General features: G+C 46.0%; 2 protein-coding genes and 1 non-coding gene across 5 annotated transcripts in view; 2 read left to right on the forward strand and 1 right to left on the reverse strand.

Moving 5' to 3' along the window:
* The window catches only part of LOC144487353 (uncharacterized), a 71362-nt gene that overhangs the window by 13747 nt on the left and 32774 nt on the right, over positions 1-24841 (forward strand). Inside the window, exons 3-5 of the mRNA XM_078205439.1 lie at positions 69-255; positions 1682-2504; positions 24286-24796. Coding sequence (XP_078061565.1) covers positions 69-255; positions 1682-2504; positions 24286-24796 — 1521 coding nt within the window. The remainder of the gene's footprint in view (positions 1-68; positions 256-1681; positions 2505-24285; positions 24797-24841) is intronic.
* Positions 6891-14479, reverse strand: LOC144487346 (uncharacterized). Of its 3 annotated transcripts, none has more exons than XM_078205429.1 (2): positions 12198-12298; positions 6891-7844 (listed from the first exon to the last, which is right to left on the reverse strand). In XM_078205429.1, exon 2 carries the CDS (start codon positions 7733-7735, stop codon positions 7034-7036), a length of 702 nt encoding a protein of 233 aa, XP_078061555.1. In that variant the 5' UTR covers positions 7736-7844; positions 12198-12298; the 3' UTR covers positions 6891-7033. The 3 variants fall into 3 exon arrangements, with proteins under 3 accessions (XP_078061555.1, XP_078061557.1, XP_078061558.1); XM_078205431.1 differs by lacking the exon at positions 12198-12298 and adding an exon at positions 8023-8215; XM_078205432.1 differs by lacking the exon at positions 12198-12298 and adding an exon at positions 14393-14479 and having other exon boundaries at positions 6897-7844.
* LOC144487355 (U2 spliceosomal RNA) lies at positions 9372-9570 on the forward strand. Its single transcript, XR_013496398.1, has one exon. It is a non-coding gene; the product is annotated as a U2 spliceosomal RNA (small nuclear RNA).

Consider the following 24841-nt stretch of genomic DNA (forward strand, 5'->3'; position numbering starts at 1 on the left):
CAGACCTCAGTCAACATCATCGCGTTCACACTGGGGAGAGGCCATTCACCTGCTCCATGTGTGGGAAGGGATTCACAAAGTCCTCCAACCTGGTGACACACCAGCAAATTCACTCTGAGGAGAAGCTGTTCAGCTGCACTTTCTATGGAAAGAGGTTCAGGTATTCACACAGCCTCGAAGAACACCAGCGAATTCACACTGGGGAGAAGCCTTTCACCTGTTCAGTCTGTGGACAGGGATTCACTCAGTCATCCAGTCTGGTGAATCATCAGCGAGTTCACACTGGGGAGAGGCCATTCAGCTGCACCTCCTGTGGGAAGAGTTTCAAGCAGGCATATGCCCTCATTGAACACCAGTGAGTTCACACTGGGGAGAGACCATTCACCTGCTCGGTGTGTGGGAAGGGATTCACTGTGTCATCCAGCCTCAAGGCATACCAGCAAATTCACGCTGAGGACAAGCCATTCAGCTGCTCTGACTGTGGGAAGAGTTTCAGGACTTCATCTGCTCTCTTTGTACACCAGCGAGTTCACACTGGGGAGAGACCATTTGCCTGCTCTGTGTGTGGGAAGGGATTCACTCGGTCCTGCAACCTCGTGACACATGAGTGAATCCATATGTGACTGAGAGATTGGATTCAGCTGTTTCTGCTAATGTTCATTACATCCAGGATTGATAGTTGGACAATTTTAAGTTTGTTCCTGGTGATATTAACAACCCTATAACTGGCTGAAGTTTAATATTCTGTAGATGTCACTGACCTTCGAGGCTACAGTGTCCCTTTTTAAAGGCACCATCTGTGATCTTTCAGCTGAATTCAAGAACTCTCAACGGAAATTTGGTTGCAATAAGACTGAACTTTTTACTTCAATCCTAAATTGATCTTTGATGCAAAATCTACAATTCATTGTCTCCCAAGAATGTGGGTTCTCATCAAGTGGAGGTGACTTTGCCAGCTTGGGTACATTCACAGGATAGAGGATGGTCACTCCAGCGGCTCAGCAACAAGAGCCAACATCGAAAACAACAACTCACAACCAGACCTGAGAACCACTTCATATGTGGCACTTGAAGCAGAACCACCTCTCACAGATTGGTCTCTGCAGCCAACAGTATCAGTGAACCAGGGAGTGGGTGGGCCTTGAGGGTGCCAGTGACCAGGAGAGAAAACAATCTTCTTGATTTTGCACAGAGGGGCAAGAGAACTGAAGCCAGACAGACTGGAGGGAGGGAGGAAACAGGGAGTGGAGGACAGAAATGGTGGAGATGGTGAGATGGGTTTGGATTTCGGCCCAGGGAGGAGGGAGTGTGTGTGAGACGGGGATTTACAGATTTGGGGGAACAAGAGAGTAAAGAATGTTCCAGAGAAATTAGAATTGTCTGATATGAATTTCTATCCTGGACTGACCCGTGATTAATTTTGTCAACTCTTTTTACAGATCTTACAAGGGAAAGATTTTTAGATGCAAAACTCAAAACGAACATTTTGGTTTAACTCAATTATTCATCAACCTTTCAATGTGGAAGGAGAAATGTTTATCTGTGGAAAATATTTTAAACATCAGTGCAACTGGAGAAACACCGAGACACACACACCCGGGTGAGAGTGTTCCAGTGAACTGATTGCGGAAAGAGCTTTAACCAGTTACACATCCTGAAAAAAACATCACACCATTCACAGTGGGGAGCAAACACGTGTTCTGTATGTGGACGAGGCTTCAACTGATCTCTAGGCTGGAGAGACAGGAAGAGACCCAGACCATGGAGAAACCTTGGAAATGTGGGGACTGTGGGAAGGGATTCAAGTCTTCTTTCCGGCTGGAAATCCATCGACGCAGTCACACCGGGGAGAAGCCATTCGTCTGTTGTGTGTGTGGGAAGGGATTTACCAAGACAACCTACCTGATGTTACACCAGAGAATTCACACTGAGGAGAGGCCCTTCAGCTGCACTTACTGTGGGAAGAAGTTCAACAGCACATCCAGCCTCGCTACACACCAGCGGATTCACACTGGGGTGAAGCCGTTCACCTGCTCTGTGTGCGGTGAGAGATTCACTCGGTCATCCGGCCTTTGGACACATCAGCGAATTCACACCGAGGAGAAACCGTTCAGCTGCACATCCTGTGGAAAGAGTTTTGGACAGTCATCCACCCTGACTGCTCACCAACGCACTCACACCGGGGAGAGACCGTTCAGCTGCTCCATATGTGGGAAGAAATTCTCCCAGTCATTCGATCTGGTGAGACACCAGCGACTTCACACCGGGGAGAGACCGTTCACCTGCTCGGTGTGTGGGAAGGGATTCGCTCAGTTATTCACACTCCAGTCCCACCACCGCACTCACACGCAGGAGAATCCATTCAGCTGCAGTACCTGTGGAAAGAGTTTCAACCAGTCATCCAACCTTCTGACTCACCAACGCACTCACTCTGGGGAGAGGCCTTTCACCTGCTCCTTGTGTGGAAAGGCATTCACAAGGTCCACCAGCCTGCTGAGACACCAGCAAATTCATAATAGACTGAAAGGATTGGATTCTGCTTTTAATCACAGCGAGGATTGATAGTCTGACAATATTAGTTCGATTTTCCTGATTAACATCCCTATAACTGGCTGGAGTTTAATATTCTGGAGATGTCATAGAAACATAGAAACCCTACAGTGCAGAAGGAGGCCATTCGGCCCATCGAGTCTGCACCGACCACAATCCCACCCAGGCCCTACCCCCACATATTTTACCCGCTAATCCCTCTAACCTACGCATCCCAGGACTCTAAGGGACAATTTTTAACCTGGCCAATCAACCTAACCCGCACATCTTTGGACTGTGGGAGGAAACCGGAGCACCCGGAGGAAACCCACGCAGACACGAGGAGAATGTGCAAACTCCACACAGACAGTGACCCGAGCCGGGAATCGAACCCGGGACCCTGGAGCTGTGAAGCAGCAGTGCTAACCACTGTGCTACCGATGTCACTGATTTTCAGGACTGCAATGTCCCTTTTTAAAAACACCTTGTGTGATCTTCCACCTTAATTCTAGAATCCTCAACAGAACCTGTTTAAACTAAAATTATGAACTTTACCTCAATCCTAAATTAATCTTTGATGCAAATCAGTGTGTGAATGATTCCTGATTAACATCCCCTATTGGAAAGTGCTGATTAATCCTTGCTGACAATTCTGAGTGACGTCTTCTCAATGACACCTCCATTATGAAGGAACCTAAACAAAATTCCATGAATTCCAATGAAAGGTTATACAGACACGGTAAACATTTACATAAAAACTTTAACAATCAGCATTGATATTGATGAAACTTGGAAGTTGCTGAGTTCAATCATTTCTGACACAGCAGCAGCAACATTTGGTAAAGGTGGAACCCACAACAAAGACCGGTTTGAGACCCACTCAGCAGAGATGACACCTGTCATTGAAGCAAAAAAAAGCCTACCTGATGGACAACATAAACCCAACAGCTGGAACATTGCATCAGTTGAAAGAAGTGTTGAAACAGGGAGATACGCGGCTAATAAACACCGGACAATCCTACACCAATAATTCCAAACTGCCTGTGATAATGAATATCTCTGTTGTGTTTGATGGGATCAAGAAAGTGGTGCTACCAGCACCAAACTTGGCCCCCTGAAATTGGCAGATGGTGATGTTTTCATCGACAGAAGTCCCGCTGGTTTGAAGTTTAAAGTTTTAAAATTTATTTATTGTCACAAATAGGCTTACGTTAACACTGCAACGAAGTTACTGTGAAAATACCCAAGGCGCCACATTCCGGCACCTGTTCGGGTGCACTGAGAGAGAATTTCAAATTGTGGGAGGAAACCGGAGCACCCAGAGGAAATCCATGCAGACATAGGGCGAACATGCAGACTCCGCACAGCCAGTGATCCAAGCCGGGAATCAAACCTCAGTCCCTGCGCTGTGAGGCAGCAGTGTTAACCACTGTGCCACCGGGCCTGTGACCTATACTGAGACACAGACATCACACAATCTCTGTTTGATTCTCCTGCAGTTTCCTGTCATGGTTGAGTTCTGATGTGGAGATGCCGGCGTTGGACTGGGGTAAACACAGTAAGAGTTTTAACAACACCAGGTTAAAGTCCAACAGGTTTATTTGATAGCTAATGGCATTTGCTAACAAATAAACCTGTTGGACTTTAACCTGGTGTTGTTAAAACTCTTACATGGTTGAGTTCAACAAGGAACCCTCAACATTTGAGCTGGAAAAGGCCATTGATTGCTGAGCAAGTAGAAAGGCTCCCAGCAAGGATGGAATTCCAGCTGAACTGCTCAAACACAAAGTCCCATCCACTGCCACATCTTCACAACCTCCTCCTCTTTTGGGGTGTGAGACTGGTTCACAGGAGATATGTGACATGAAAATTTTCACAATATACAGAAACAGCAGTGGTAGAGATTGCAACAACTACAGGGACATCTCACTCCTTAGCATCACTGGGAAGGCCTTCGCAAGGGTCATGTTTAAAAGACTCCAGCTACTTGCAGACTGAGTGTATCCAGAAGCACAGTGCGGTTTCTGTGCTGACAGATCTGCAGCGAACATGATCTTCTCCACACACCAGTGACAAGAGAAGTGAACAATTGGTATTGAATCTAAAATGCTGCCAGCTCCTGTGCTGAGAAAAGTGAAATGTTCTAATTACTGAGTGAAAGTGAACCTGAAAGTGAATCACAATTTACTTGTACAATTGGAAAAGGTGCGAAAATGTTTGATTCCCTGAAAATCAACTTCAGCTTTGAAGTTTTGTCTCGAAACTCACAAGCTGTGAGAGGGTCCACCCTCTTTAACTCTTTCGTCTAAGAAGGTTGAAGAGGTACCTTTTTTGGTTTATTTTTTCTTGAGTTATACCAGTTATTTGGAAAGACACTTGAAGAAAAACAAAAAAAACATTTGGGCAAAATAAGATCGAAATGGTGATAGGTTCATTTTTGACCTGAGAATCAAATTGACACAATTGTGCATACTTGTGAGCATTTGCTTCACCCTTTTACGATCAGGCAGCACGGTGACAATTTAATCCAAAGATTCTGTTTTTGAAGATTTTATTTCATCTGATTTGTTGTCATTTAAGACAGAATTCCTGGGAACGGGAGATTTGAGTGTTCCCCCCCCCCCCCAAACTGATACATCTGTCTCTGATCTCAATTACACCATTGTGTGAGAGTCTAACTGGACAGTAAAGTTTCCGCAGTCTCCTGAAACAGACAGAATGGGAAGCCCCATTTGGAATCAAAGATGGAAAAAATTCACACCAGCGATTGGGATTTGGAATAATTCACTCTGGGACTCGTTCAATGGAACAGACGAACTGGATATCCACGTACATTCTAGTGAAGTTAGGAAAGTGGAGATGAGACAAGTAATAGTTTTCCCTTGGAGATGTTTGTATTCTTGCTTGTGAACTTAAAATCAAAACTGAATCTGATAATCTGGCCACTACCTGAAGGAAGAAACTATTGGAACCAAAGAGAGAGATAAGCAAACATCTTCATAGAGAGACCACCTTAATATCACTTGAAAATTTGAGTGACTGTCTTAGACAGCACATGGACCCATTATTTTGGGATACCGGTGTGAGTGTGCAGATGTGATATGTTTCTCGGACCGGGGACACAGATTCAAGATAAGTGGCAGTAGGTGTAGAGGGGACATGAGAAAAAACTTTTTTATGCAGAGGGTGGTGGGTGACTGGAATTTTCTGCCTGAGGTGGTGGTGGAGGCAGAGACCCTAAACTCTTTTAAAATGTACCTGGATCTACACCTTAAGTGCTGCCAGCTACTGAGCTATTGGCCGGGTGCAGGAGGTGGGATTAGAAAGGGCAACGGGGTGTCCTCGGGCTGGCATGGACAAGATGGGCCAAATGACCTCCTTTTGTGCTATAACTTTTCTATGGTTCTATGTGGTGTAACTAACTCTGCCATTCGATCATGGCTGATATGCTCCTCATCCCCATTTTCCTGCCTTCTCCCCATAATCCTTCATCCCATAACCAATTAAAAATCTGTCTAACTCCTTAAATTTACTCACTATCCCAGCATCCACTACACTTCGGGGTAGCGAATTCCACAGATTCACAATCCTTCGGGAGAAGTAGTTTCTCCTCATCCTTATCCTGAGACTATGATTTCTCATCCTAGAATGCCCCACAAGAGGAAGCATCCACTCCATGTCAACTTTATCCATACCTTTTATCATCTTGTAAACCTCAATTTGATCTCGCCTCATTCTTCTAAATTCCAGAGAGTATAAGCCTAAACTGTTCAATCTCTCTTCATACAACAAACCCCTCATCTCTGGAATCAATCTGGTGAACCTCCTCTGAACTGCCTCCAATGCAACAACATCTTTCCTCAAATAAGGAGGCCAAAACTGTGCACAATACTCCAGGTGCGGCCTCACCAATGCCTTGTACAGTTGCAACAATACTTCCTTACATTTATAATCTATTCATTTAACTATAAATGCCAACATTCTAATTTGCTTTCTTTATTATCTGTTGTACCTGCATGCTAGTTTTCTGTGACTCATGAGGACACCCAGATCCCTCTGCACCGGAGCATCCCTGAGTCTCTCACCATTTAGATAATAAGTTGCAAGGGAGAAGATGGAATAGAATCTGGAGAAAGGTGAGAGTTCAGAGCTCAGAAAAAGAGTCTGGTCCGGCTGGTATAGTGGAAGGGAGGGAAGCAGCAGAGGCAGCTGATCAGGTTGTCTCAATCTTACAAAGAAGCTCCATGAGCTCCTCACACTTGTTAGAGGTGAGGATGGAGGAGACAGGGGAGAGGGAGAGATTTTTAAAAGGAGCTAACTCGTGTTAGAGATATTAAAAAGACTCGACACACTGCGTGTTTAACACAAAGCTGATTTATGTGACTTTTATCCAGAACATTATCCCCTGTAACTGGGCTGGCATTTATAAATACCAGCAGAAACAGACTCCAATGAGCATTGCTCAGTGCTGGATGTGATTATCTACACAATCCAATCACTGTAATTACTTGTGAACTCGCTGGTGTCTCAGCAGGTTGCCTGAGTGAATGAATCCCTTCCCACACTTGGAGCAGGTGAATGGTCTCTCCCCAGTGTGAACTCGCTGGTGTACAGTGAGTTGAGATGATCGTCTGAACCCAGTCCCACAGTAAGAGCACCTGAATGGCTTCTCGTTAGTGTGAACATGTTGGTGGGACACCAGTTCCCCAGAACTTTTAAAGCATTTCCCACAGCCTGGGCATTGAAAAGGTCTCTCATCCGTGTGAACTCTTTGATGCGACACTTGTTCCCGAGAACTCTTAAAGCACTTCCCACATTTTCTGCATTTAAAAGGTCTCTCATCAGTGTGAATCTGCTGGTGTTTCAGCAGGTGGGTTGACTGAATGAATCCTTTCCCACACTCGGAACAGGTGAAAGGCCTCTCCCCGGTGTGAACCCGCTGGTGCAGGAGCAGGCTGTATGACTGAGTGAAGCCTAGCCCACACTCGAGGCAGATGAACGGTCTTTCCCCAGTGTGACTGCGTCGATGCGTTGCCAGTTCAGACGGGTAATTAAACGCCTTCCCACAGTCCCCACATTTCCATGGTTTCTCCTTGCTGTGACTGCGAATGTGTTTCGCCAGGCCAGATGATCGACTGAAACCTCGTTCACACACACAACACGTGTACAGTTTCTCCCCACTGTAAATAGAGTTTTTTCCTTCCATCTTCAAAATCCAATAATATTCAGGTTATGATAAACTCCACAACTCTGTCAGATTTTGATGTGATGCTTGGGTGGAATTTCCCAACTGCAAATACTCCTCTTCTAATTGCCTGTGAAATTGATTTAAAACGGAAAAAAGAGAGTGAGAAAGAGCCCACAAAAACACAAAGGCAGATTGTGAAATTGAGCTGAATGAATCTGGTAATTTGTGGGGCCGGCACAAGGAAAAAGTGACCATGAAAATTGCTGAATTGTCATAAAAACCAACTGGTTTACGCATGGCCGTACCTGGGGTTAGAGAAAATGGGCAGGGTTTTTGCTCGCTCTCTGCGCTGTGTTTTGTGGAGATGGGAGGCCGCAGGCCGCCTGCTGGTGACAGGATCTTATGATCTCACCGTTGTCAATGGGGCTTCCTGTTGAACACACCCCTCACTCTGGGAGACCCGCAGCAGGGGTGCACTGTCGGCGGAACCGTAAGATCCTGCCGGTGAGAACAGCAGCAAGATTTCGACGAATGTTTCATGATGTACATAATGATTTCCAGGAGTAAAAACAGTGCAGAATTTGATGGTCAATGTAAGATTAGAAGTGGAAGAGAAATGGACAAGAACACAGAAATAAACCATTCCTGACTGAAAAATACTGTGGGTTAGGTTGATCGGCCATGGTAAATTGTCCCGTAGTGTCAGGGGATTAGCAGGGTAAATACATCGGATTACAGGGATAGGGCTTGGTTGGGATTGTTGTCGATGCAAGCTCAACAGGCCAAATGGCCTCCTGCACTGTAGAGATTCTATGATTCTAAGATAAAGCTACTAAACCAGCAGCATAACTAAAATACAACCATTATTAGAGGCAGAGGAAGTTAGACAATGACAGAGAGGTGATCAGGGAGGGCAGAGGTGAAACAGAGCAATGAATGGACATGGAATCAGATCCACAGTAGTCAGAACAGCCCCAGAGAGGTGGAACCAGAGTACAGATAACAGAGCACATCATTTAAAACTCTAAATTGTGGGTGAATGGTCACAAACACTCACCTCTGAAACAATTTAACTGATTTCAATATTAAAATCTCCTGCTAGAGCCTGCAGCTGGAAAGATATCAGAAGCATTGGCATCAGAGAAAAATCTCCCATTTGAAGAAATCCCCGGGGAGCGGGGGTGATGTCACTGTGCAATTGTAAGTGTGTGATGAGATCACAGACAGGAACACAGAACATCTGGGTCTGTGCAAACCAGTGATCACCACACATTATGGAGGATGTGAGGCTCCTTGACAGGGTGCAGAGGAGATTTATCAAAATGGTTCCAGAGATGAGGAATTATAGTTACAATGTTAGGCTGGATAACTTGGGGTTGTTCTCCTTGGAGCAAAGTAGATTGATAGAGGTGTACAAGGGTACATGGAGGTGTCAAAGTTTACATGCTCTGTTTACACGTGTACAAGCTCTGACTATGGGTCATCCAGTCTCAAAACATTGGTTCTATTCTCTCTCCACAGATGCTGTCAGATCTGCTGAGATTTTCCAGCATTTATTGTTTTTACTTTCCCTTTCTTTTTCCTTCTCTGTCACCGCTCTGCCTCATCAATAAGACATTGGGACTCAGAGGGTTGATGCAGTTTAATGGACATGTTCGCTTCTCGGCCTTTTGGCTAAGATCAAGTGTAGTATTGACATGCTGTGCTTGGTTGAAGTCATGAGGTTACATTTTAGCTGCATTTGAAGCAATTTTTAAAAGCGGCATCTCGGCCTTTTGGCTAAGATGCAAATGAGATCAAGCCTTGGAGGAGGAGCTATGCCTACTCCAATCAGCTTGGATCAGGTAGATCAAGCCCAATAAGAAGTTTAACAACACCAAGTTAAAGTCCAACAGGTTTATTTGGTAGCAAATGCCACGAGCTTTCGGAGTGCTGCCCCCTCGTCAGGTGGAGTGGAGATCTGCTTACAAACAGGGCATGATGTGGACATGCCGGCGTTGGACTGGGGTAAGCACAGTAAGAAGTCTCACAACACCAGGTTAAAGTCCAACAGGTTTATAAACCAGTTGGACTTTAACCTGGTGTTGTGAGACTTCTTACAAACAGGGCATACAGAGACATAAACTCAATTTACAGAATAATGATTGGAATGCGAATCCTTACAGGTAATCAAGTCTTAAAGGTACAAACAACGTGAGTGGAGAGAGCGTTATCACAGGTTAAACAGACGTGAATTGTCTCCAGACAGGACAGCCAGTGAGATTCTGCAAGTCCAGGCAAGCTGTGGGTTTAGAACATAGAACATAGAACATAGAACATAGAAAGCCACAGCACAAACAGGCCCTTCGGCCCACAAGTTGCGCCGATCACATCCCCACCTCTAGGCCTATCTATAGCCCTCAATCCCATTAAATCCCATGTACTCATCCAGAAGTCTCTTAAAAGACCCCAACGAGTTTGCCTCCACCACCACCGACGTCAGCCGATTCCACTCACCCACCACCCTCTGAGTGAAAAACTTACCCCTGACATCCCCCCTGTACCTACCCCCCAGCACCTTAAACCTGTGTCCTTTCGTAGCAACCATTTCAGCCCTTGGAAATAGCCTCTGAGAGTCCACCCTATCCAGACCCCTCAACATCTTGTAAACCTCTATCAGGTCACCTCTCATCCTTCGTCTCTCCAGGGAGAAGAGACCAAGCTCCCTCAACCTATCCTCATAAGGCATGCCCCCCAATCCAGGCAACATCCTTGTAAATCTCCTCTGCACCCTTTCAATGGCTTCAACATCTTTCCTGTAATGAGGTGACCAGAACTGCGCGCAGTACTCCAAGTGGGGTCTAACCAGGGTCCTATAAAGCTGCAGCATTATCTCCCGACTCCTAAACTCAATCCCTCGATTAATGAAGGCTAGTACGCCATACGCCTTCTTGACCGCATCCTCCACCTGCGAGGCCGATTTAAGAGTCCTATGGACCCGGACCCCAAGGTCCTTCTGATCCTCTACACTGCTAAGAATGGTACCCTTCATTTTATACTGCTGCTCCATCCCATTGGATCTGCCAAAATGGATCACTACACACTTATCCGGGTTGAAGTCCATCTGCCACTTCTCCGCCCAGTCTTGCATTCTATCTATGTCTCGCTGCAACTTCTGACATCCCTCCAAACTATCCACAACACCACCTACCTTGGTGTCGTCAGCAAACTTACCAACCCATCCCTCCACTTCCTCATCCAGGTCATTTATGAAAATGACAAACAGCAAGGGTCCCAGAACAGATCCCTGGGGCACTCCACTGGTCACTGACCTCCATGCAGAGAAAGACCCCTCCACAGCCACCCTCTGCCTTCTGCAGGCAAGCCAGTTCTGGATCCACAAGGCAACAGCCCCTTGGATCCCATGCCCTCTCACTTTCTCAAGAAGTCTTGCATGGGGGACCTTATCGAACGCTTTGCTGAAGTCCATATAGACCACATCCACCGCTCTTCCTTCGTCAATGTGCTTGGTCACATTTTCAAAGAACTCAACCAGGCTCGTAAGGCACGACCTGCCCCTGACAAAGCCGTGCTGACTACTTTTGATCATACTAAACTTCTCTAGATGATCATAAATCCTGTCTCTCAGGATCCTCTCCATCAACTTACCAACCACTGAGGTTAGACTCACCGGTCGGTAATTTCCCGGGCTGTCCCTGTTCCCTTTCTTGAATATAGGGACCACATCCGCAATCCTCCAATCCTCCGGAACCTCTCCCGTCTCCATCGACGATGCAAAGATCATCGCCAAAGGCTCCGCAATCTCCTCCCTCGCCTCCCACAGTAACCTGGGGTACATCCCATCCGGTCCCGGCGACTTACCAACCTTGATGCCATTCAATAGTTCCAACACATCCTCTTTCTTTATGTCCACATGCTCGATCCTTTCTGTCCTCCGCAATCCAGCAGTACAACCACCCAGATCCCTTTCCACCGTGAATACCGAGGTAAAGTATTCATTAAGCAGCTCCGCCATTTCTAACGGTTCCGCACAAACTTTTCCCCCTTCACCTTTTAAGGGTCCTATGCCTTCACATCTCATCCTTTTACTCTTGACATATTTGTAGAAAGCAGACAGATCAAGCCCAAGACAGGAGGTGAGAGCCCTGTCTTGTCAGCTTGGATCGGGAATGTCTCAACTTGTTGAGACTCTGAATTGGACTTAATTTGATTGAATTGGAATAGAAACAAAAAAAATGGACAAGCTGTCTCCATTCTGAACTGGGGGAACAAGCTCCTCCCACTGATTGACAACATTGCCCTCGACAAACATGGCGGCCGCACGTGCGCACTGCTGCATATTGCCCCCAATAAAGATGGCGAACGTTAACCCGGGACGAACATGAGGAGCTGCAGCCCTGCTCGGTACAAACTGGGTCCGGGAAGCTCTCTTCCGCGGTTTGCGGCTTACACAACATATTTACGTAGCGTTTCCACCCACCTGGACGATCCATTGCTCTCTCCGTACCTCCAATCACCTCGAACAGATTTCCGAGCCCAAAACAAAAGCAGCTGTCCATCGCCATTACTCTGTGCGCATGCGCCGATCAAAGCTGGCCCCGCCCCTCATTCGCTCCTATTGGTTGGAGGACCGGCCGCTCCAGATCGGTCCTCCAGCACTGCCCCCTCTTCCCATTGGTCCGCGCTGCCGTCAATCAGCTGGGCATTGTGACGGTAACTTGCTGCTTGTCCAATAACAAGTGACAGAGTCTCAGTGTAACAATGACACACACAGACTCCAATACAATCAGAGTGGGGATGGAGCACAGAGACCACACAGCAAAGCACTGACTTACTCTGAGTGTAACAATGACACACACAGGCTCCAATACAATCAGAGTGGGGATGGAGCACAGAGACAACACAGCAAAGCACTGACTTACTCTGTGTAACAATGACACACACAGGCTCCAATACAATCAGAGTGGGGATGGAGCACAGAGACAACACAGCAAAGCACTGACTTACTCTGAATGTAACAAATACAATGTTTGTTCAAATAATAAGTCACGTTGCAGTATGTTAGTGAACACAGCATTTGATCCAATGTAATGGTAATACAGTCAGTATCTAGTGCACCATAACCAAAGTTTAGGCTTTATTTGATGGTGTGAGTGAGTCATGGTCTATTGATATAATGTATTTAGATTCCAGTGTGTGTTACTCTGCCACTGTCAGTATCAGACAATAACCTGTCTGTTATTCCAATTCTGCTGTATTTTACAACTGCAGCTCCTGGGGCTGATTGGAGTCTGGTATAATAATCACAAAGGTCGGTTTCAGTGTCTCTGAGGTCATTTAACTGCAGGTAATCTGACATTAAGGGAGACAAGAGGCCCAACAAACATTTGATTACAATAGGAGAACAAGGTGTAAGGGAGCAATGATATTTTAAGGTGTCTGTGTTATGGTGAGTGATAAAATCGAAGTGGAAACATCATGACAGATACATGTGACTGACTCGGCCTGACTGAGAGCTGTTATACTCGAGGCGAGACTAATGAGGACATGGGGAACTCCAGGGATTTCTGATATCTGAGGTGTGTCTGTTAGAGGAACTAAAAATAATCAGTTCCTTCTCATGGTTATCTGCAGTTCTCAAGTTACACAGACACACAGGAAACAGGTCTGATAGCTCATCAAACCCAACGTTTTAATATTCAGTTTGAGACACATTGTGACTGAAAAGATCAAATATTAAAACCTTAGGGGAGAAACATTCAGAATGTCACAAAGATGAGTGAACTGTCCAATTAATCCCATTCACCATAACTCTGCCAATTTACCTTCTGCAAGTATTTATCCAATTCCCTTTGAAAGTTAATATTAAACCTGCTTCTAGCACCTGTCAGTTTGTGCATTCCAGATCATATCAAGTTATTGTGTAAAAAATTCTCCTTATCACCCCTTCCAGTTCCGTTGTTAATTATATTAAATCTCTGTGTCCTCTGCTTACAGACCCTCCTGCACCTGGGAAATAGATTCTCTCCATCGACAGACTTCCTGCTCCTGGGAAATAGTGTCAATGGAGAGAAACTATCATAAATCATTTGTCATTTTAAACATCTCTATTAAATCACCCCATCACATTCCCTAATCTAAGATGGAAAGCCCATGTTTTTCCTGCCCTCAAGAATTATATGGACTCAAAATGTTAACTGTTTCTCTCTGAACAGATGCCGCCGGACCTGCCGGGTTTTTCTGCTTTTCTCCCTGCTTTTCCTTCGAAAATCAATCAGAAACTCTTCATGATTTTGAACATCTTGATTAAATAGGAACACACAGAGCCTGAGAAAGATACAGAGGGGGAGAGAGAGACGGAAAGACTGAGAGAAAAATTGAGGAAGAATTTAAAAAGCAGAAAGATGAGGTGGTCAAAAATAAAAGTTGAGAAACAGAAGAAACAAGCAATACAGAGAGAACAATCTAGAATAAAAGGGAGCAGGCTATCAGTTCCCAGCTGTGGGGAGCAGAGGGAACTCAGTAACTGATCCACAGACACAGCTGGTTATATCTGCGAATGGAAACTCTGAACAGAAATAACAGGCTCATTTGTAAATGTCACCACAATGTGATCTGTGTGACTCTGCCCTGACTCTGTGGACAGATATAGGTCACATTGACAGATGTTCTCACCAGATTGTGGTCCCTGGATTTATTTTCTGCTCAGAAGTGAGATGTGAGGTTTGGAACCGGCAGCAGAGAAACAGGAAGTTGTGTTACCTGAGAATGAAACAGCCGGTGTCAGTTTGATGTTATCACCGTGAACAGTCTTCCTTCCTGTGAGGCTGAACTCACTCTGACAGCATCAAGAACAACCACACAGATTGCTGCCAGTCTCAGCATTACATTCACCTCCATTCCCATTTTAAACAATAAAGAAAGGAGATTATTTGGACTTTTAACACATTCACTGAATTGGGAGATGGACTGAGGGTCATCACTGGGAGAAGTGAGGAGGAATTAGAGAACAAATGAGTTTTCCCAAAGAGGGTTATTAGAAAAGAGGAGATTTAAAGTGAGTCAGGGCCTGTCAGAGGAAGTGGGAGAGAGAAACAGAGAGGATTGAATCTCCATCAATTAAATGTTTTCTCAGACAGCGAAGAGAGATGAAGTTTGTTTGTGCTTTTTCAGAGAGAGGTAATGAGAGAGAGAAAAGAATGAATAAGTTTGAGCAGATCTGAAATAGGAAGGTTAAATGAGTGAGTGTTTGAAAGAAAGATAGAGAGACATTAAGTGATGAACACAGTATCTGAGAGGAGAGAGGTTAAGTAAATGTGAGAGAGGAACGAGGTTAGAATGTAAGAGAGATGGAAGGTGAGGTGTGAGTGAATGCCTGGAGAGAGAGAGAGAGAGAGAGAGATGTTCAGTGAGTGTGAGAGAGATGTTGAGCGATTGAGTTTCTGAGAGAGAGGAGATGTTAAGTGAATGATTGTCTAAAAGAGAGGAGAGGAGGTTCACACCCAGGGGTCACTGAGAATGATCAAAATAAGGAGATCACCCAGAAAACTACCAACAGGAAACTTCAGCTGAACACATCACTCATTCTTAAATGATCAGTCAGGGCTCTGATGCTGCTCAGCTTCTCTCTGTTCTGTTTATAATGGTTAAAGGCTGATAGGAGTGAGGTTTATTTAAAAGGATAGTGTATGGGAAGCACACATCAACAAAACTGAGAATTCTTGGACACACACTGCAGCTCCTTCTCTATCTGGGAATCAAATTGTTGTCTCATTGTCCCAGCAGTTAACAGGCTCCTTTGAACGTCTCCAGCTCCTCCTTTAATGCAGACTTCAACCAATTTATTTGAAGCCAGTTTCTGTTCAATAAACCAGGACTGACACACACACATTAAAATGTTTTACACTTTTTTTCATTTTTAGTCTGGAAACCTAAACCTGCCGTTTCACTCTCAGTCAGGAATAGATCCCAGTTTTACACCAATCTTTGACAGCACGTTTCCAGCATTCACCGTTGTTCTTCCTGACTCTAAACACAGTTGTAAAGGAGCTTCTGTTCCGGGTCTAGGAGCTCTGAACCATGGAAAAGAACGACTGGGACACATTTCTTACACACCTCAGGATTCACCCACACGGGGACTTTGCTGTCAGTGAAAAGTGACGAAAAAGAACAAAGTGCTGTTTGTCCCTCTCAGCGAGACCCTGAAGGACTGGGTCAAGAATGAAGTTCTGTTCCTACTGTATGATCCTCCCTCAGATTGCCCTTTCTGAGCTCCAGCCTCGTGACGTTAAACACTCAAATGGAAAAGACAAAAATCTACAACAATGATTCAATCAAATGTCTATTTCACATTTATTCAGAATATCAAACCTCAACAGAGGAAAAAAGTCAGAGAGAACATGATTCAGACCTGGATATGATTAACAGCATCGATAAGTGTAGAATCCAAACCTTGCAGTCGTTTGTGAACTTGCTGGTGTGTTAGCAGGTTAGAAATCATAGAAATCATAGAAACCCTACAGTGCAGAAGGAGGCCATTCAGCCCATCGAGTCTGCACCGACCACAATCCCAACCAGGCCCTACCCCCACATATTTACCCGCTAATCCCACTAACCTACGCATCTCAGGGGCAATTTTTTTAACCTGGCCAATCAACCTAACCCGCACATCTTTGGACTGTGAGAGGAAACCGGAGCACCCGGAGGAAACCCACGCAGACACAGGGAGAACGTGCAAACTCCACACAGACAGTGACCCGAGCCGGGAATCGAACCCGGGACCCTGGAGCTGTGAAGCAGCAGTGCTAACCACTGTGCTACCGTGCTACCGTTAGATGACTGAATAAATCCCTTTCCACAGACGTTACATGTGAACGGCCTCTCCCCAGTGTGAACTCACTGGTGGTTCAATAGGTTGGGTGAAAGAGTGAATCCCTTCCCACATACGGAGCAAGTGAATGGCCCTTCCTCACTGTGAACCTGCTGGTGTGTCAGAAGGTTGTATGAACGGGTGAATCCCTTCCCACATTCAGAGCAGGTGAACGGTCGATCCCCTGTATGGAGCTGCTGGTGTATCAGAAGGTTGGATGAATTAATGAATCCCTTCCCAGGGATTCTGAGCAGGTGAAGGGCCTCTCCCCAGTGTGAATTCTCTGGTGGTTCAGTTGGGCAGATGGGCGGCTGAATCCCTTCCCCCACACACAGCAGGTGAATGGCCTCTCCCCAGTGTGAGTATATTGGTGCATTAACAGATCCTTTTTGTTTTTAAAGCCCTTCTCACAGTCAGAACAATTAAAAAGTTTGTTATCAGAGTGAACAAGTTGATGTGTCTGCAGGTGGGATGACTGAATGAATCCTTTCCCACACACAGAGCAGGTGAACGGTCTCTCCCCAGTGTGAATGCGTTGGTGTGTCAGCAGATCTTTTTTGCATTTAAAACTCTTCTCAGTCAGAACATGGAAACAGTCTCTCATCAGTGTGAACAAGTTGGTGTGTCACAATGTGGGATGAGCGAGTGAATCCCTTCCCACACACAGGGCAGGTGAACAGCCTCTCCCCAGTGTGAACCCGTTGGTGAGTCAGAAGGTTGTATGAATGGGTGAATCCCTTCCCACAAACGGAGGAGGTGAACGGTCTCTCCCCAGTGTGACTACAGCAATGAACTTCCAGTTGTGATGGGAAACCGAATCCTTTCCCGCACTCCACACATTTCCACGGTTTCTCCATGGTGCTGGTGCCCTTGTGTTTCTCCAGGTTGGATGATCAGTTGAAACCTCGTCCACACACACAACATACATGTAGTTTCACCCTGCTGTGAATTGTGTGATGTTCTTTCAGACTGTTAAAGATCTTTCCTCAGTCAGTTCACTGGAACACTCTCAATCGGGTGTGTGTTTGTTTCACTGCTTTTACGGTCACACTGATGTTTAAAATCTTTGCCGACAGACAGAAGAGTCAAACATTTCTCCTCCCATATTCAAAGACCAATGATATTCAGCTCCGAATGAACAAAATGACTTTGCGAGTCATGATGTTCGGTTTGAGTTTTCTGTCTGCCAATCCTCCACTTCCAATATCCTGTAAAAAAAATTTGGAAAAGTCATCAGCGTCAGTCCGGGATAGAAATTCTGAACAGACAATTCTAGTTTCTCTGGGACATTTTTTCCTCTCTTGTTCCCCCAAATCTGTAAATCCCTGTCCCACACACTCTCCCTCCTCCCTGGGCTGAAATCCAAACCCATCTCAATGGGTGAGGGTGTGACGTCACAATGGAATGGGTGAGGGTTCCAGATGAGCTGAGACAGGGCTGGAGTCGGGCGATGGCACTGACATGTGGCCCGGTGGCACAGTGGTTAGTGCAGCTGCCTAACAGCGCCAGGGACCCGGGTTCAATTCCAGCCTCGGGTCGCTGTGAGGAATTTGCACATTCTCCCTGTGTCTGTGTGGGTTTTCTCCAGGTGCTCCGGTTTCCTCCCACAGTCTAAAGATCTGCAGGTTAGACGGATTGGCCATGATAAATTAAATTAACCCTTGGCATCAGCAGGATTGTATTCTGTAACTTGATTTTAGAACATAGAGAACATAGAAAAACAATGGAATACATAGACATAGAACAGTACAGCACAGAACAGGCCCTTCGGCCCACGATGTTGTGCCGAGCTTTATCTGAAACCAAGATCAAGCTATCCCACTCCCTATCATCCTGGTGTGCTCCATGTGTCTATCCAATAACCGCTTAAATGTTCCTAAAGTGTCTGACTCCACTATCACTGCAGGCAGTCCATTCCACACCACAACCACTCTCTGCGTAAAGAACCTACCTCTGATATCCTTCCTATATCTCCCACCACGAACCCTATAGTTATGCCCCCTTGTAATAGCTCCATCCACCCGAGGAAATAGTCTTTGAACGTTCACTCTATCTATCCCCTTCATCATTTTATAAACCTCTATTAAGTCCCCCCTCAGCCTCCTCCGCTCCAGAGAGAACAGCCCCACCTCCCTCAACCTTTCCTCATAAGACCTACCCTCCAAACCAGGCAGCATCCTGGTAAATCTCCTCTGCACTCTTTCCAGCGCTTCCACATCCTTCTTATAGTGAGCTGACCAGAACTGCACACAATATTCCAAATGTGGTCTCACCAAGGTTCTGTACAGTTGCAGCATAACCCTACGGCTCTTAAACTCCAACCCCCTGTTAATAAAAGCTAACACACTATCGGCCTTCTTCACAGCTCTATCCACTTGAGTGGCAACCTTTAGAGATCTGTGGATATGGACCCCAAGATCTCTCTGTTCCTCCACAGTCTTCAGAACCCTACCTTTGACCCTGTAATCCACATTTAAATTAGTCCTACCAAAATGAATCACCTCACAATTATCATGGAATGGGTGAGGGTGTGACGTCACAATGGAATGGGTGAGGGTGTGACGTCACAATGGAATGGGTGAGGGTGTGACGTCACAATGGAATGGGTGAGGGTGTGACGTCACAATGGAATGGGTGAGGGTGTGACGTCACAATGGAATGGGTGAGGGTGTGACGTCACAATGGAATGGGTGTGGGTGTGACGTCAGAATGGAATGGGTGAGGGTTCCAGATGAGCTGAGACTGGGCTGGAGTCGGGCGATGGCACTGACATGTGGCCCGGTGGCACAGTGGTTAGTGCAGCTGCTTAACAGCACCAGGGACCCGGGTTCAATTCCAGCCTCGGGTCGCTGTCTGTGCAGAGTTTCTACATTCTCCCCGTGTCTGTGTGGGTTTCCTCCGGGTGTTCCGGTTTCCTTCCACAGTCCAAAGATGTGCTGGTTAGACGGATTGGCCATCATAAATTGCCACTTGGTATCAGGGGGATTAACAGGTAAATATGTGGATAAGGCCTGGATGGGATTGTTGTCGGTGCAGGCTCGATGGGCTGAATGGCCTCCTTCTACACTGTATTTTATTATTCATTCTTATAAATTAATTACTTCTTTGAATGAAGGTGGTCTTGATGATGATGTGGACGTGGCTGGAAGCTCATCTTGGGATGAACTATTTCACCCTGGTTGTGAACAGCCTGGTTCAGCCTCAGACAGTTGCCAGGAGGAGAGATAAAGTTGGCGAGGGAGTGGAGTTTGTAGTGGGGACTGAACACAATGGGTTCAGTCTTCCCAGTATTTATATGAAATAAATTTCTGTTCTTTCAGTACTGGATGTCAGACAAGTCCGGATGGTGTGTGGGTTGGAGAGGAACTTGGAGCTGATGCTGTTCACAGGGTTTGGAAATTCTGTCAAAGTTCCTGTTGAGTTGTAGATGTATAAAATCTCTCTCCTCACTTCCGGCCTCCTACTTCCCTCTGTTTCCACTCAGAGTGTGGAGATGCCGGCGTTGAACTGGGGTAAGCACAGAAAGAAGTCTCACAACACCAGGTTAAAGTCCAACAGGTTTATTTGGTAGCACAAGCCTTTCGGAGCGCTGCTCCTTCATCAGGTGAGTGGGAGTTCTGTTCACAAACAGGGCACAAAGACACAAACTCAATTTACAAGATAATGGTTGGAATGCGAGTCTTTACAGGAAATCAAATCTTAAAGGTACAGACAATGTGAGTGGAGAGAGGGTTAAGCACAGGTTAAATAGATGTGTATTGTCTCCAGCCAGGACAGTTAGTGAGATTTTGCAAGCCCAGGCAAGTCGTGGGGGTTACAGATCGTGTGACATGAACCCAAGATCCCAGTTGAGGCCGTCCTCATGTGTGATTGACAGATCCATGCTCACTGCTTCCTGCCCTGGACGCAGAGTGCTGAAACTTTCCATGCAGGCGGCCAGACAGATAAATGTCTACATTACTGGAGTAAAAATGTGTGGAATATACAGACCGAATTCACTTCATTCCCTTCAGTTGCTGCAAGTCCCCAATTTCCCCCAGAATGAGAAAAGAAATGGAAAGGGGGAAACATTGATTTCCTCCCAGATGTTGTCCAGAGGAGGAAGTTTCACGCTGAAGCTCATTGGACCACATCCACATTGTGACGTCACAATAGAGCCCTGCCTGAATCAGCCAATAGGAGTCACTCTGCTCCGCGGTGATGTCTCCGGGTTCCAGTGCGCAGGCCCGGGCGCGCGGACCCGGGAGCCCCGCCCCCACCCATTGTTCCCCCTCCCCTTACACCTCCTTGAGTCAAGGTTTCCAGGCAACCGGCTGATGGCTCCGGCCAGAACGAGAAGCTGCTCGGTGATCTCCCCCTCCCCCTGGCCCGGGACTGCGCATGTGCGGGGGAGAGGGAAAGCTGCGCATGTGCGGGGGAGAACCCACCCTCTGATCGTCATGCTGAGGTGTTGACCAATGGGAAGAGTTGGAGGACCGGAAGGATTCTGGTCTTCCGGCCAATCTGAGCGCAGGCTTTGTGTGAATGAAGATTGATCTTCAGACTGACTGAAACTTCCTCCTGTCGCTAATATCTGTGAGTAACACACTTTCTTTTCTCCCCCTTTCCATTTCTTTTCTCATTCTGGGGGAAATTGGGGACTTGCAGCATCTGAAGGGAAAGGAAGTGAATCCAGGGAGGGTGCAGACTCTGGAAAGGTTGGCCCAGGTCTCTCTCTCTCTCTCTTAAACCAGAAAATGATCCATTTCTGCCCACTGTTTGCTGTTTGCCAATCTTCTATCCACGCCAATATGTCATCCCCGCAGCATGAATTTTTATTTGCTGCAATAACCTTTGATGTGGCACCTCATCAAATGTCTTCTGGAAATCTAAGTACAGCGCATCCACTGGTTTCCCTTTATCCAATTCCCGATGGGGAATTTTAGAAAATTGACCGACACATCAACTATCTCACTCTGTTAAGACCCGAGAATGAAGCCCAGCAGGACCCGAGGACTCATCAGCCCACAGCTCCAACAGTTTGCTGAGGACCACTTCCCTGGGAATTGTGCTTTTTCAGAGTTCATCCCACACTTCTGTTTTCTGATTTCCAGTTGTTTCTGAGTTTTAACTGTATCCTCTATTGTGAACACCGAGGCAAAATACTTGTTCAATTCATCTCCCAGCTCCTTATTTTTCATTATCAATTCCTGGACTCACTTTCTATTAAACAGTTAAGAAATGAGGTAGAGCAAGTGACTGAAGTGTCAGTCGGGGAGCACTATTGGGAGCACCAATAGTTTCAAAATAGTTCTGGAAAAAGATAAGACAGGTCCACAGATCAAGGCCCTAAACTGGAGCAGGGCCACTTTTGTGGGCATTAGGCAGGATCTAGCAGATGTCGATTAGGTGAGTTTGTTTGAAGGGAAAGGAATGACTGGCAAATGGGAGGTTTTAACAGTGTGATAAAGAGTCCAGGGGCAGTATATTCCTGTCAGGATGAAGGGAAAGAATGGTAAATTTAGGGATCCCTGGCTGACAAGGGACATTGAGGCTCTGGTCAGGTAAAAGAAGGAAGCAGACATTGGGTTTAGACAATCGGGGACAAGTGAATCACTCGATGTCTCTTAAAAGTGTAAGAGAATACTTAAGAGGGTATGATATGGATCTGGCAGGTAAAGTTAAAGAAAATTTAACTTTAACACAGTCCAAAGATGTGTGGGTTAGGTTGATTGGCCATGCTAAAATTGCCCCTTAGTGTCCTGAGATGCGTAGGTTAGAGGAATTAGCGGGTAAATATGTCGGGATATGGGGGTAGGGCCTGGGTGGGATTGTGGTCGGTGCAGATTCGATGGGCCAAATGGCCTCTTTCTGCACTGTATGGATTCTATGAAAATCCCAAGAGGTTCTATCGCGATATTAAGAGTAAAAGGGTGGCTAGAGAGAGAGAGAATAGGTCCCCTTAAAAATCAGCATGGCTATCTGAGGATGGAGTCACAGGAGATGGGTGCGATTTTTAATGAATATTTCTCCTTGGTGTTTCCTGAGGAGAACATGATGGATGCTGAAGAAATAAGAGAAAGAAGCTGTGATGTCTTGGACCACATGCATATTACTCGGGAGGAGGTATCTGCAGCCTTAAAGTGCATTAAGGTGGATAAATCCCCTGGGTCTGATCAATTATATCTTCAGATCTTGTGGGAGGCTCAGGAAGGAATTACAGAGCCCCTTGCAGAGATATTTGTTTCATCTCTTTCTCCTGGTGAAGTTCTGGAAGAATAGAACATGTTAATGTTGTTCTGTTGTTTAAGAAGCGTAGCAAAGAGAAGCCTGAGGATTATAGGCCGGTAGTCTGACATCAGTGGTGGGTAAGTTACTGGAGGGGATTGTGAAGGACAGAATCTACCAACATTTGGATTCTGACGGTGTGATTAGGGATAGTCAGCACCGCTTTGTGCACGGGAAGTCATGTCTGACAAATCTTTTATTGTTTTCCGAAGAGGTAATCCAGAGGATGGATGAGCAGGGCCACTTTTGTGGGCATTAGGCAGGATCGAGCAGATGTTGATTAGGTGAGTTTGTTTGAAGGGAAAGGAATGACTGGCAAATGGAAGGTTTTAAAAGTGTGATATCAAGAATCCAGGGCAGTATATTCCTGTTAAGATGCAGGGAAAGAATGGTAAATTTAGGGATCTCTGGCAGACAAGGGACATTGAGGCTCTGGTCAGGTAAAAGAAGGAAGCATTCATTGGGTTTAAAGATTAAAGAAAATTCCAAGAGGTTCTATAGCTATATTAAGAGTAAAAGGGTGGCTAGAGAGAGAATAGATCCCCTTAAAAATCAGTATGGCCATCTGTGTGTGGAGCCACAGGAGATGGGTGAGATTTTTAATGAATACTTCTCCTCTGTGTTTACTGCGGAGAGCACCATGGGTTCGAAAGAAATAAGGGAAACAAGTGGTGATGTCTTGGGCACACGCATGTTACTTGGGAGGAGGTATCTGCAGCCTTATAAAAGCAAATTACTGCGGATGCTGGAATCTGAAACCAAGAGAGAAAATGCTGGAAAATCTCAGCAGGTCTGGCAGCATCTGTAAGGAGAGAAAAGAGCTGATGTTTCTTGTCTCGATGACCCTTTGTCAAAGCTCTGAAACATCAGTTCTTTTCTCTCCATACAGATGCTGCCAGACCTGCTGAGAATGGGGAGAGAGTGTGTGGGATGGAGATTGACAGCTTTTGGGGAATGAGAGAGGAAAGAATGTTCCATAGAAATTGTCTGTTCTGAATTTCTATCCTGTACTGACACTGATGACTTTTGTAAACTCATTTTACAGGATATTGAAAGAGGAATCACAGGCTGAAATCTCAAACGTCACGTCTAGATCTGACAGTCATATTCCTTGGGAGCTGAATATCATCGGACTTTGAATCTAGAAGGAGAAATGATTGTCCGGTCTGTTGATTTGAAAAGATTTCAAACATCAGTGTGACTGGAAAAGCAGCAACACACTGCCACACTCGAGTGAGTGTGTTCCAGTGCACTGACTAAAGAGCTTTAACCAGTTACACAGTCTGAATAAACATCACAACATTCACAGCGGGGAGAGACTGTACTCGTGTTCTGTGTGTGGACAAAGTTTCAACTAATTGTCCACCCAAGAGAGCGGCAAGGACACCTGCACCATGGAGAAACCATGGAAGTGTGCGGACTGTGGGAAAAGATACGGATACCCATCTGAGCTCGAAGCGCATTGGCGCAGCCATACGGGGGAGAGGCCGTTCACCTGCTCTCAGTGTGGGGAGGGATTCAGTGATTCATCCGGCCAGCAAAGACACCAGCGAGTTCACACTGGGGAGAGACCGTTCACCTGCTCTCAGTGTGGGCAGGGATTCACTCAGTCATCCAACCTGCGGACTCACCAGCGAGTTCACACTGGGGACAGACCATTCACTTGTTCTCAGTGTGGGAAGGGATTCAGTAATTCATCAGGCCTGCGAAGACACCAGCGAGTTCACACTGGGGAGAGACCATTTACCTGCTCTCAGTGTGGGAATGGATTCACTCAGTTATCCAGTCTGCGGACACACGAGCGAGTTCACACTGGGGAGAAACCATTTATGTGCTCTCAGTGTGGGAAGGGATTCACTGACCTCTCAAACCTCTGCACACACCAGCGAGTTCACACTGGGGAGAGGCCATTCACCTGCTCTGTGTGTGGGAAGAGATTCAGAGTTTCATCCCACCTGCTGAGACACCAACAAGTTCACGAGTGATTC

This window comes from Mustelus asterias, unplaced genomic scaffold, assembly GCF_964213995.1.
Source record: "Mustelus asterias unplaced genomic scaffold, sMusAst1.hap1.1 HAP1_SCAFFOLD_751, whole genome shotgun sequence".
NCBI classification, from domain to species: Eukaryota; Metazoa; Chordata; class Chondrichthyes; order Carcharhiniformes; family Triakidae; genus Mustelus; species Mustelus asterias.

What these genes read in the sequence shown, in the direction of transcription:
- LOC144487346 (XM_078205429.1), bottom strand. Translation starts at nt 7,735, where the DNA reads ATGGAAGGAAAAAACTCTATTTACAGTGGGGAGAAACTGTACACGTGT.